The following is a 13199-nucleotide window of genomic DNA, read 5'->3' as shown; positions in this document are numbered from 1 at the left end:
GGGATGAGCTGTGGGTAGCGTTGGGTACCGAATTCGGTACTTTTTAGGGTACCGACCGAATTCCACAGTACCGACTGAGCACCGATTCACGTCATTTCAAACGGTGCCTCGTTTCGGTACCCGTCCTTCATAACGAGAACTTGCCTAGACAGCTGCGCATGCGCAAGAGCGTTACGTCGTCGGTCGCTGTGAGCCAGTTGTAAACAGAGCAGCATGGTAGAAAGAACGCACGCTAAAGCTTGGGTCCACTTCACTAAATGTGATGGGTAACTGGGTGATGATGAAACCAGCGACAACAATCTAAGTGACACATCCTCATCTTAATCTGCTCCGGTAGGTAAATAAAATGTTTAAGATAACGTTAGCTTGATATGTTAGCTTCCGTTTCGCTAATGGTGCGTTCACTTTTTCCTCGGAACTCCGAATTTCCGACTAGAAGAACATGAACGCGCTCTAAAGTTTGGCTTCACTTTACTAAACGCGACGGGTGATTGGGTGAAGATGAAACCAGCGACAACGATCTAAGTGTGAGGCATCATCGTTTTAATCTGCTCCAGCAGCTAAATAAACTGTTTAAGATAACGTTAGCTTGATATGTTAGCTTCCATTGCCACCATTGCTATCAGCTAATGGTGCGTTCGCTTTCTCCTTGGAAATTCTAACTTCCCAGTAGGAAAAATCTAATGAAAAAGGACGGCAAAAGGAATGAAGATACACAGTAAATTTAGTTCACAGTAAAGATGTTTGCTTCAGTTTAATTATCAGCTTATAAAACTACAAGGACGATGTTAAAATACAAACAGTTGTGTGTTATTTATCGTGATATTCATCAAATATGGTTATATATTGAGAAAAATATATATTTAATTCTAAAAGAGAATTAAAATATTAAACACTCAAAAGTATCTAAAATTGGTACCGTTAAGTACCGGTATCGATTCCTAGGTACCGGGAATTAGTACCGGATCGATTCAAATGTCAAAGGTACCCATCCCTAGCTGTGGGTCCTTCAGGGACTGACTAGATAAGACAAGTCTCTGATCCATGCACACATCAATCCCCACCAGTTCCTCCAGCAGGATGGAAACATCTCAGAGGAGCTCCTACAGTTGGTCTCCTGCTTTGCTTTCCTGCTTCGACCACATCAAGAACAACTAATCTTGCACCATATAAGACGGTAGAAACCAGGATGCCCTACCTTCTGTTTGGGGACAGCTGCAGGAACACACACACAAGCATAATCAATAGAAGTATTGTTATTTCATCTCCCCACACTGAATATCAATATCTTGGTTGTGATTAAATATACCGTGCCTTTGGAGAAGGTTAGGCCACCGACACGTGTCACTGCGCTGACGCTGCGGTGCCGCTGTCAAACGGTCAAACACAAACAAACCCACGTCTCAGGGAGACGAACTAAAACCAGTCAAAGGTCAAAGCAGACGGTGAAACAGGAACAGAGATGAACCCTCACCAAACACCTGAAGGACCTGGACATCTCACAGGTGACCCGTCAGGGAACATCGGTAGATGTTTGCTTACATATTAACGTGTGGATGACTAGTTCATTAGTTTTAAAGTAATTCTGAATGATTATTGTTGTTGTTATTTTTGTTCTTGTTGTTATTTCTACATGTGAAACTAAATGTGAAACTTCCATTTTTGGTCACTAGGTGTCCAAGAACTATGAGCTCACAAGCCGCTGTCAACGTTTTTTCTTCTTCGACCTTATACGGACTTCCCGTTCATCGGACGGAAACACAAGCACCCCTGTTCTGTTAACAAGGACAAGCCCTCCCAGCTTCAACCGCTATATCTACCAAGGTCTGGGAGGACGGAGAAGATGGTCCTGACCACTGATCCGACTCATGGTGCTCGTCCCACAGACCTGTCACACCCCGAACTAGACCAGTTCAGCCAACTGGAAGCCAAGCATCTGCAGGATGAGCTTAGTGGGTCACATGGTTCTTAAATGAGCTCTCCACAGTTCAGAGATCTGGACTGAAGACAACCATCTGTGACGGTGTTGTCTGATGGGACGGCCGTCAGGATGTACAGTTAAGGCTGCTGGATGTGTGCAGGACGTGCTGCTCTGACCTTGCGCTCTTTGTCTCCGTATTCCAGACCCAGCGTGTCCATGGCGCGGACGATGGCAGCCAGAGACTGGATGGTGTTGCTGTAAACGACGGGCTTGTACTGCTTTACGTCATCGCCGGAGAAACCGTCCTCATGGATGATCCTGAAGACAGAAAGACAGGAGTTAGACAGCTGTTTTGGGTTTGACCTCATTTGTCCCCTGACCAAATGTCCCCATGTGATGACATGACCATGGACCAAATGTGAGAAGCTGAACAGGTCAAAGTTCAAAGAGGAGGACAACTGAGACGCAGACAGAGAGGGACGATGGGGGATGGGGACGTCTGTCACCAGTGGGCTCAGCTGACATTTAGACACACAGCATGTCCTGCTGTTCCAAATGCCAGGATGTCTTTTACTGCCATTAACACAAGGACACAAAGGTGGACATACGTGCTATTAGCCAGGGGGACAGAGAAACAAGCAGTTAGCCAGGGGGACAAGGGGGACACCATTACAGTCAGCATGATGCTGATGGAGCAGCTAGGCCTCATGGAGGTGTGTGTGTGTGTGTGTGTGTGTGTGTGTGTGTGTGTGTGTGTGTGTGTGTGTGTGTGTGTGTGTGTGTGTGTGTGTGTGTGTGTGTATAAAGCTTGTTTCAGAGGTATGGTGTGAAGGTTTAGTGAAGGTTAGCGTTGGGCATAGATCCCTCTCTTCCCAGAGACAGTAAGTTCAGAGTCTAACCTCCCATCTTTCCTTCCATCGGAGATGTCAGTGAAGTGCAAACTCATAACTTGATGGTGAATGGAGGTCGTTTTTTTGTTTTTTTGTTTGTTTGTTTTTTTTTTTTGGGGGGGGGGGGGGGGGGGGGTAATGTAACATCACAAAGAAGAAGAAGAGAATGAGGAGAAGCTAAAAAAAATACCAGCATGGCCTCCTGCAGTCTCAGCATGAGCCGCCTCTAGTTTAGATAGAACCTGAGTCAGTTTGATGCTCCGGAGCGTACAGGTGTGTGTTAACACAATCAGGACAAGCTGCTACTGCTGCTGATGTTGTCGATCAGGAAAAACCCAGGACGATCTACACAGGTTAAAAATCACAGGAGCTGAAAATTTCTGAAATCCTGAAATAATTTGTACTTTTGCACCCAAGTTCCTGTTTAACTGGAAGTTTAATCATTAATTATGATTAATTATTTATTCATTCATGAAACGACAATAAATTAGAAAAACTGCTGAACAAACATTTAATGAAAGACTCAATGAAGGCATTACTGATGTGTGTGTGTGTGTGTGTGTGTGTGTGTGTGTGTGTGTGTGTGTGTGTGTGTGTGTGTGTGTGTGTGTTTGCATGCGTATATGCATACGTGCGTGACTGTGTGTGTGTTTGCGTGTGTGTGTGCGCGCATGCGTGCCTGTGTGTGTGTGTGTGTGTGTGTTTGTGTGCGTGTGTACACGCGTGTGTGCTTGTGTGCACGCGTGCGTGCGTGTGTATATGCGTACATGCGTGACTGTGTGTATGTGTGTATGTTTGCGTGCATGTATGTGTACGTGCGTGCCTGTGTGTGTGTGTGTTTGTGTGCGTGTGTGCGCGCATGCGTGTCTGTGTGTGTGTTTGCGTGCGTGTGTGTGTGAGTGTGTGTGCTTGTGTGCACACGTACGTGCCTGCGTGCGTGTGTGTGTGTGTTTTCGTTTGTGTTTGAGTGTGCACGCGTGTGTGTGTGTGCGTGCATGCATGTGTGTGCGTGTTTGTGCGTTTCGTGCGTGCGTGTGTGTGTGCACGCATGTGTACGTGTGTGCATGCATGTGTGCGCGTGTACGGATGTGTGTGTGTGTGTGTGTGTGTGTGTGTGTGTGCACGCATGTGTACGTGTGTGCATGCATGTGTGCGCGTGTACGGATGTGTGTGTATGTGTGTGTGTGTGTGTGTGTGTGTATACGCATGTGTGCATGCATGTGTGCGCGTGTACGGATGTGTGTGTGTGTGTGTGTGTGTGTGTGTGTGTGTGTGTGTGTGTGTGTGTGTGTGTACGCATGTGTGCATGCATGTGTGCGCGTGTACGGATGTGTGTGTGTGTGTGTGTGTGTGTGTGTACGCATGTGTGCATGCATGTGTGCGCGTGTACGGATGTGTGTGTGTGTGTGTGTGTGTGTGTGTGTGTACGCATGTGTGCATGCATGTGTGCGCGTGTACGGATGTGTGTGTGTGTGTGTGTGTGTGTGTGTGTGTGTGTGTGTGTGTGTGTGTGTGTGTGTGTGTGTGTGTGTGTGTGTGTGTGTGTGTGTGTGTGTGTGTGTGTGTGTGTGTGAGTTCTCATGCAGGTTTGGCACAATCTGCACAGTGACCTGAAACATGGTGTAGTTTCCTGCTGAGGCAGACAGATGGACAGAGAGACGGCCATATGGACGATTTAAGATGGACATTACTCCCTGATGTTGTTACGCTGCAGACAGGCTAGCAGCTGTTTGATAAAACAACAACTGGCAGCTTTTGATCAATAATCACATCAAACAGCTTTTTGTTGAGTTCAACTCAAAAATCGGATTATCTGAATTACGTTGATTTGTAGTGAAACTAAACCAGAAACGGGCTCCAAACAGCTGTTTATGTACAAGGACGACCACTTAGACAAATCTAACCTTTCACTCAGCTCCTCTGGTTTTAAAGGTAAAGGTGTGGTTCACTCATTCACTCGATGCATCTGCAGTAGGATGTAGATGTATGAGTGAATGCTATGTAAGTCGTGCTCTGGGAAACTATGTTTTATATTTTAACTAAAAACATGTGGACATCTCTCTTCTGATTGGCTACCAGCAACATGACTCTACCACTCAGTGCGGTTACATGTGCGCTGACCAGCATCTGTCTATCCAGGTGGTTCTTAATGTAATAAACTGGGAGTCTTGTTCAAATGCGCATAAGAAAACAGACTTCTCAAATAAAGTTTGTTCCACTCCGGTACAGTAGGTGGCGACATGCCCCTTTTTATGTAGCTTACAGCATGTATGTAGCTTATAGCATGTATGTAGCTTATAGCATATATATAGCTTATAGCATGTATGTAGCTTACAGCATGTATGTAGCTTATAGCATGTATGTAGCTCATAGCATGTATGTAGCTTATAGCATGTAAGTAGCTTATAGCATATATATATATATATATATATATATATATATATATATATATATAGCTTATAGCATGTATGTAGCTTATTGCATGTATGTAGCATGTATGTAGCTTATAGCATGTATGTAGCTTATAGCATATATATAGCTTATAGCATGTATATAGCTTATAGCATATATATAGCTTATAGCATGTATGTAGCTTATAGCATGTATGTAGCTTATAGCATGTATGTAGCTTATAGCATGTATGTAGCATGTATGTAGCTTATAGCATGTATGTAGCTTATAGCATATATATAGCTTATAGCATGTATATAGCTTATAGCATATATATATAGCTTATAGCATGTATGTAGCTTATAGCATGTATGTAGCATGTATGTAGCTTATTGCATGTATGTAGCATGTATGTAGCTTATAGCAACACAATCAGTAAACAGAGGCTGGTGGGAGTGAAGCAGTGGGAACTGAAACAGGACAGACACGATGGCTGAAGGATTGTACAACAATCCATGGCTTTCTTATGGTACGTCACTTTCAGAGTGAAGCATCCTACCGGTCTAGTTCGGCTGACCCGTTTACATGCACAATGTGTTTGGATTGCCATCGCATTATCTGGGTGCTTGAGCTCAATTAGAACCGGTTCAGCTTCAGCCAGAATAACGTGTTTACATGTATTTCCAAAATCCAACGTGAGTCTTTTTCTGAGGTCTGATCACCGATCCGCACACTGATCCAGGATCTGATCACCGATCGACACACTGATCCAGGATCTGATCCACCTACCCACACACTGATCCAGGATCTGATCACCGATCGACACACTGATCCAGGATCTGATCCACCTACCCACACACTGATCCAGGATCTGATCACCGATCGACACACTGATCCAGGATCTGATCTACGAATCCGTAGACTGATCCAAGATCAGGAGACATGGGGACACTTTTTAGGTATCAGCATCTGTTCTCTGTTGCTGCTCCAGACTGGAGCCTGATCTGACTGCAGTGCAGCAATTCAAAAAGCTTCATGATTTAAAGAAACACGTTTATCTAAAAGTAATAAAACTCCTCTACAGTTAGCAGCAGCAGCTCCTTCTAAGAGAGGATTAAAGTAAATTTACTGGAAGTAGAATCTGTTGGCAGCAGATGAACTTCCACATCATGGATGTGAAGGGAATCACCACGGCAACCACCACTGGTGTATGAACCCTCCCTTTGGATGTGTGTTCATCTCCACCTGGTTGTATTTTAACCACAAGTGTTCCCATCTGGAGAACTGATGTCTGACCTGGAAGAACCTTCAGGCTGAAAAGGATAAGACTGAACTGGTTTAGTGTGGGTTTGGACTCTGGAGGGTCATCAGGCACCATTTCTGGTTCAGTTTTACTTTTACAAACCAGGAGAGAAGCTTCAGGCTGCTGATTGGTCCAAACAACCAGAAAGTTGTTTGTCTTGATCCTGAGCTAGTTGGCGTATTATATCCACACACACACACACACACACACACACACATGTGCGTGCTGTTTAACCATTGGAAGAAGACAATTGTTTGTGAAGAATGAGGTCACAGTTACAAACCTAAAGCCACAACACCTTGTGCTATTAGGTTTTTATCTTGGCCACACTAGCACTGGTTGTCCTGACACACACACACACACACACACACACACGATTGGTTTAATTATCTCTCAGCAGAGCTTTCTGCTCTTGGTCATGACAAAGTGCACACTGACGGATGGCTGTCAGCACCGCGCGAGCGCAGCTACCAACACAACACAGGTGTGTTTGTCCAGGAGAACGTCAGAGCAGGTGTAACAAGTGATGGGAGAGGATAAAATGTGATTAGTGATAAACTGTAAAATAAAGAGAAAGAAAAAAACTATAAATAGCAGCTAAAAGCATCAGCAGAAAACACACACTCACACACACCCATCAGCGCTCTCTCTCTCTCTCTCTCTCTCTCTCTCTCTCTCTCTCTCTCTCTCTCTCTCTCTCTCTCTCTCTCTCTCTCTCTCTCTCTCTCTCTCTCTCTCTCTCTCTCTCTCTCTCTCTCTCTCTCTCTCTCTCTCTCTCTCTCTCTCTCTCTCTCTCTCTCTCTCTCTCTCTCTCTCTCTCTCTCTCTCTCTCTCTCTCTCTCTCTCTCTCTCTCTCTCTCTCTCTCTCTCTCTCTCTCTCTCTCTCTCTCTCTCTCTCTCTCTCTCTCTCTCTCTCTCTCTCTCTCTCTCTCTCTCTCTCTCTCTCTCTCTCTCTCTCTCTCTCTCTCTCTCTCTCTCTCTCTCTCTCTCTCTCTCTCTCTATGTTAGGGAGGAGCCGTCTTGGTCATCTGCTGATGAAGGGTCTTGCTGCCAAGAGACACAGTCTGCTTCCCTCTGCTGCAGCGGGATGTGAGGAGCTGCTCTGGCACACATGTACACTGAGGCAGACAGGAGAGCAGGAATAATTACAGCTTGGGATTACATCTAAGGAGACCTCATTAAGTCTGTCTGCCATCCCCTCTCTGCTTCTCTGTCACCTGTTATCTTTATCTGCTTCTCTTTCATCCTTTGTTCCTGTATCATCCTCCTTTTCCCTCTGAAGACAACAACCCAACGTTTCTCCATCAGTGTCGCCTCTCACCCCTCGGTCCTCGTTATCGGGTTGTTTTTAAGCTCCTCCTCCTCCACTTCACTTACAGTCTGAGATGGTGCATTAATTAGAAGCAGCTCTCTCTGAGACACACACACGTGTTCACCTGGCAAAGCATCACGCAAGAGCAGAATCCCACCTGTTGCCTCATTAGCGGCTCGCTAGCAGACTCACTCTGATGTCACACTGCCACCTGATTTAGTTTCCCTTCACCTTCGTTCCCTTAGATGTGATGAAGAGGTGTGTGTTGCATAATTACACAAGACGATGAGTAAACTAGGCAAAAACAGGGGCACGAAAACCCAACAACACCAGAGTTTTTAGGGCTTTTGTTTGTGTGTTCGACTTGACCTGTAAACCCAGTAACTGTCCGAACTGCTACTAACCATCAGAACCATGTAACCATTCAAACTGAAAATGGTTTCATCCTTAATAACCATGTAAGTGGAAGGTGCGACTCTTTAGTTCCCGACCCCAGTAAAGAGTCACAATGAGCAGAAGTTGATTATCCTGCACCGCTAAGAAGCTGCTGATGCACCAAACGGAGGGAACTGAGCATGTGCCGACAGCACATCAATGCTGCTGCTGCTGCTGCTGGTTTCTGCAGAACGAGAACAAATACGCATGCAGAGGTCTTACTGCAGATCTCCTCTAACCGATTCTGCAGCTTTAAAGTTCTCTCTTGTCCAACAGCAGCCTCTGTGCCACAAACCTCCTTAGACTAAAACCCCGCACAAACAGCTCCTTTGGTTTCATTCAGCAATGAAAGCAAAGAGCAGCTCAGATTTTGACTCAAAGGGAAACATAAAGACAGACGAGGAGGACAGAGAGGTGCACAAAGGTAAACTGATCATTTAAAAATGAACACAAAAATGTAATTATTCAGGCTTCCTGCCTCCTGGTTTAATAATAATTACTTTCTGAGGAAATGAGTCCAGTTTTCAGGAAAAGCAAAGGAATTCCAGAGCCAGCGCCGACCCGATCATGCTCTCTTGCTAGTGAAAACAGAATTCACGCCTCTCTCCAAGCCTCTCCTAAAAACTCCTCTCACCCATCCTGCAGGATGAGAGACAACCGTCCCTGGGGACAGCAAACAGAGCAGCTCTGAGTCAACAACATCTCAGCATATTAGCTTCATTATGCTAACATGAGCCAGTAATGCTAATGCATCACAAACCAACAGTAAAGTCCTGCTAAAGAACAAAGTCTCACCACAGAAGTGCAGCCTTCCAAAACCGATCAGGTCACAGCAACGGGAAAAGGCTGTCCGCACTCAAAGAACACTCAAAATGTGTCCTAGCATCCAACCATCCATCAACCCATCCATCCATCAATCTACACATCCATCCACTCATCCATCCACCCACCCACCCATCCATCCATCAATCTACACATCCATCCACTCATCCATCCAACCACCCACCCACCCATCCCTCCATCAATCCATCAACCCATCCATCCATCCACTCATCCACCCACCCACCCATCCATCCATCAATCCATCAACCCATCCATCGATCCATCTACCCATCCATCCATCAACCCATCCATCCATCCATCAATCTACACATCCATCCACTCATCCATCCATCCATCAATCCATCCATCAACCCATCCATACACCCACCCACCCATCCATAAATCATCTACCCATCCATCCATCCATCCACCCACCCACCCACCCACCCACCCATCCATCCATCCATCCATCCATCCATCCATCCATCCATCCATCCACTGGCCCCAGCCACCTGGGCCAGCTCCTCCGGGCGAATCCCAAGGCGTTCCCTGGCCAGGTGAGAGACATAGTCCCTCCTGTGTGTCCTGGGTCTTCCTTCAGGCCTCCTCCCAGTTTGACGTGCCCAGAAAACCTCACCAGGGAGGCATCCAGGAGGCATCTTGACCAGAAACCCGAGCCACCTCAACTGGCTCCTCTCGATGTGGAGCAGCAGCAGGTCTACTCTGAGCCCCTTCCGGATGACCAAGCTTCTCACCCTAACAAAAAATTTTCTTGGGTTAGCTCTTGTATATTCAACAGCTGCTGAAAGCATCTCGTGTGAAGATCAATGAAGCTTCTAGCCTAGTGAACTAGACCAAATTCTTGCTTCGCAAAGTTTGGTCTAGGACCACTCCACTGGAACCTCCGCGGCCCCTAGTAGCATTCTGGCGAGCCAGTCACAGCTCTCTGCTTTGTGGGAAAATCAATCTGGTCAACGGAGTGGAGCAAGATGGCGACAGCTTGTTCAAAATGGCTTTTAGATAATTTTTTGACTATTTGGACATGGGCTTTATTAGAATCTGCAGCAGATATATGTGTTTAGGTCTTTTATTTAGAAAAAGCTTGAATTTTCACTTTCTTCATCATCGGGCTGCTGTTGAGGTGGGTCCCCCTTCCCATGGGCTCACCACTCATGGAAGGGGCCAAAGGGGTCAGGTGCAGTGTGTGATGGGTGGTAGTCGAGGGTGGGCACCTTGGTGGTCTGATCCTCTGCTACAGAAGCTGCTCTCGGCACATGGAATGTCACCTCTCTGGAGGAGCCTGAGTTGGTGTGTGAGGTTGAGAGGTTCCGACTAGATATAGTCGGACTCACTTTAACGCATGGCCCTGGCTCCGGAACCAGTTTCCTTGAGAGAGGTTGGACTTTCTACCACTCTGGAGTTGCTACCACTAAGAGGCGCCGAGCAGGGGTGGGCATACTAGTTGGCCCCCATCTTGGTGCCTGTACGTTGGGGTTTACCCCCAGTGAATGAGAGGGTAGCCTCCCTCCACCTATGTGTGGGGGGATGGGTTCTGACTGTGGTCTGTGCTTATGCACCAAACTGCAGCTCAGACTACCCACCCTTTTTGGAGACCTTAGAGGGGGTGCTGGAGAGCGCTCCTTCCGGTGACTCCCTCGTTCTGCTGGGGGACTTTAACGCTCACGTGGGCAACGACAGTGAGACCTGGAGAGGTGTGGTTGGGAGGAATGGCCCCCTGATCTGAATTCGAGTGGTGTTTTGTTATTGGACTTCTGTGCCAGTCCTGGATTGTCCATAATGAACACCATGTTCAGACATAAAGGTGTCCATATGTGCTCTTGGCACCAGGATACCTTAGGCCGCAGCTCGATGATCGACTTTGTTGTTGTTTCATTTGACCTGCGGCCGCATGTCTTGGACACTCGGGTGTAGAGAGGGGCGGAGCTGTCAACTGATCACTACCTGGTGGTGAGATGGCTCAGGTGGTGGGGGAGGATGCCGGTCAGACCAGGCAGGCCCAAATGTATCGCAAGGTTTCTGCAGGGAACGTCTGGCAGAGTCTCCTGTCAGAAGGAGCTTCAATTCCCACCTCCGACAGAACTTCCAAAATGTTCAGGGGGAGGTGGGGGACAATGAGTCTGAATGAGCCCTGTTCCATGCCTCCATTGTTGAGACGGCCAACCGCAGCTGTGGCTGCAGGGTTGTCGGTGCCTGTCGTGGTGGCAACCCCCGAACCCGCTGGTGGACACCGGCGGTTAGGGAGGCTGTCAAGCTGAAGAAATAGTCCTATCAGGCCTTTTTGACCTGTGGGACTCTAGAGGTAGCTGACGGGTACCGGCAGTCCAAGCGGAATGCAGCTCGGGTGGTCGCCGAGGCAAAAACTCAGTCGGAGGAGGAGTTTGGTGAGACCATGGAGCAAGACGTCCGTATGGCTTTGAGGAGATCCTGGTCCACCATCCGGCGCCTCAGGAGGAGAAAGCAGTGTGCTACCAACACTATTTATTGTGGGGACAGTGTGCTGCTGACCTCTACTCAGGACGTTGTGGATCGGTGGGCAGAATACTTCGAAGACCGCCTCAATCCCACTGGCACGCCTTCCAGTGAGGAAGCAGAGTCTGGGGATTAGACTCTCTAATCTCTGGTGCTGAGGTCGCTGAGGTGGTCGGTCGGATTGTTTAACTTCAGATTCAGGAGAAACAATGTGGTTTTCATGCTGGCCGTGGAACACTGAACCCGCTCTATACCGTTAGGGGGGTCCTGGAGGGTGCGTGGGAGTTCACTAGGGCTGCAACTAGCGACTATATTCATAGCCGACTAGTCACTGACTATTGAAGCGATTAGTCGACTAATCAGATAATTATGAATTTTTCTTAAATTTAGCATGAGATTGCTTTAATTATGTGAAAAATGATAATAAACACAAGAAAGATGGGTACTTCAATGGAAAATACACATTTTATTGAACTTTGCTGCTGATAGGCAAATTCATACTAAAAGTAAATAAAAATGCCGTCTAACACCAATTAGGCACAGTGCTCAGTCAGTACAGACAAATGCATAAATAAAATTAAAATACTTTTGTCAGGCACAGTCGGGCATAACATTAAATCTCTCTTTTTTAAAAGCGGAAATACGTTTAAAAAACGTACATCCAAAACAAAACGTGTTGGCTTTCCTGTTATTTAAATCTTACCGAGGTGAGCCAGACTTTGTTTAATTCAACTGTCCGACGTGCTTTCTCGTTAAGTGTTCATGCATCACCGAGGTGCTGCCGTGATACGCAAGGACTGCTTTGCAAATAATGCAGGAAATCTTTTTATTCGCCGAATCCAGGATAGAACGCTCCCAAACGTTTGATGTTTTGATACGCGTAGCTGCTGTGTTGGACACCGCCATTTCTGTTAGTTGGCGCTCAGCAGAGAAGTTACTGCGCATGTGCAACTCTCGATAGAGATTGTAATGAAGTGAGATGCGTCACTCGGTCGGAAAAAAACACGTCTGTCGACTATTTCAATTGTCGATATTTGTCGAGAACGTCGACGAATTGTTGCAGCCCTAGAGTTCACCCAACCAATGTGTTTTGTGGATTTGGACAAGGCATTCAACTATGTCCCTCTTGGGGGCCCCTGTGGGGGGTACTCCGGGAGTATGGGGTGTCAGGCCCTCTGATACGGGCTGTTAGGTCCCTGTATGACCGGTGTCAGAGCTTGGACCACATTGCCGGCAGTAAGTCAGGCTCGTTCCCAGTGAGAGTTGGACTCCTCCAAGGCTGCCCTTTGTCACCAATCCTGTTCATAACCTTTATGGACAGGATTTCTAGGAGCAGCCAAGGTGTGGAGGGCATCCGTTTTGGAGGCCTGAGGATCAGGTCTCTGCTTTTTGCAGATGATGTGGTCCTGTTGGCTTCATCACAGCGTAATCTTCAGCTTTCGCTGGAGCGGTTTGCAGCTGAGTGTGAGGCAGCTGGGATGAGAATCTGAGACCATGGTCTTGAGTCAGTAAAGGGCAGAATTCCTTCTCCAGGTCAGGAGGTCCTGCCTCAAGTGGAGGAGTTTAAGTATCTCAGGATCTTGTTCATGAGTGAGGGAAAACTGGAGCGAGAGATCAATAGGCGGATTGGTGCGT

At 47.0% G+C, this 13199-nt stretch overlaps 1 protein-coding gene across 2 annotated transcripts in view; it reads right to left on the bottom strand.

The window, feature by feature from the left end:
• LOC107396198 (guanine nucleotide-binding protein G(o) subunit alpha) overlaps positions 1 to 13199 on the bottom strand; it is a 77830-nt gene that overhangs the window by 45156 nt on the left and 19475 nt on the right. For both annotated transcript variants that reach the window (XM_070550491.1, XM_070550492.1), the window contains exon 3: positions 2098 to 2239. In XM_070550491.1, coding sequence (XP_070406592.1) covers positions 2098 to 2239 — 142 coding nt within the window. The remainder of the gene's footprint in view (positions 1 to 2097; positions 2240 to 13199) is intronic.

The sequence above is a fragment of the Nothobranchius furzeri genome, chromosome 4 (assembly GCF_043380555.1).
Source record: "Nothobranchius furzeri strain GRZ-AD chromosome 4, NfurGRZ-RIMD1, whole genome shotgun sequence".
Classification (NCBI taxonomy): domain Eukaryota; kingdom Metazoa; phylum Chordata; class Actinopteri; order Cyprinodontiformes; family Nothobranchiidae; genus Nothobranchius; species Nothobranchius furzeri.
This window is presented reverse-complemented; position numbering and strand designations above follow the sequence as displayed.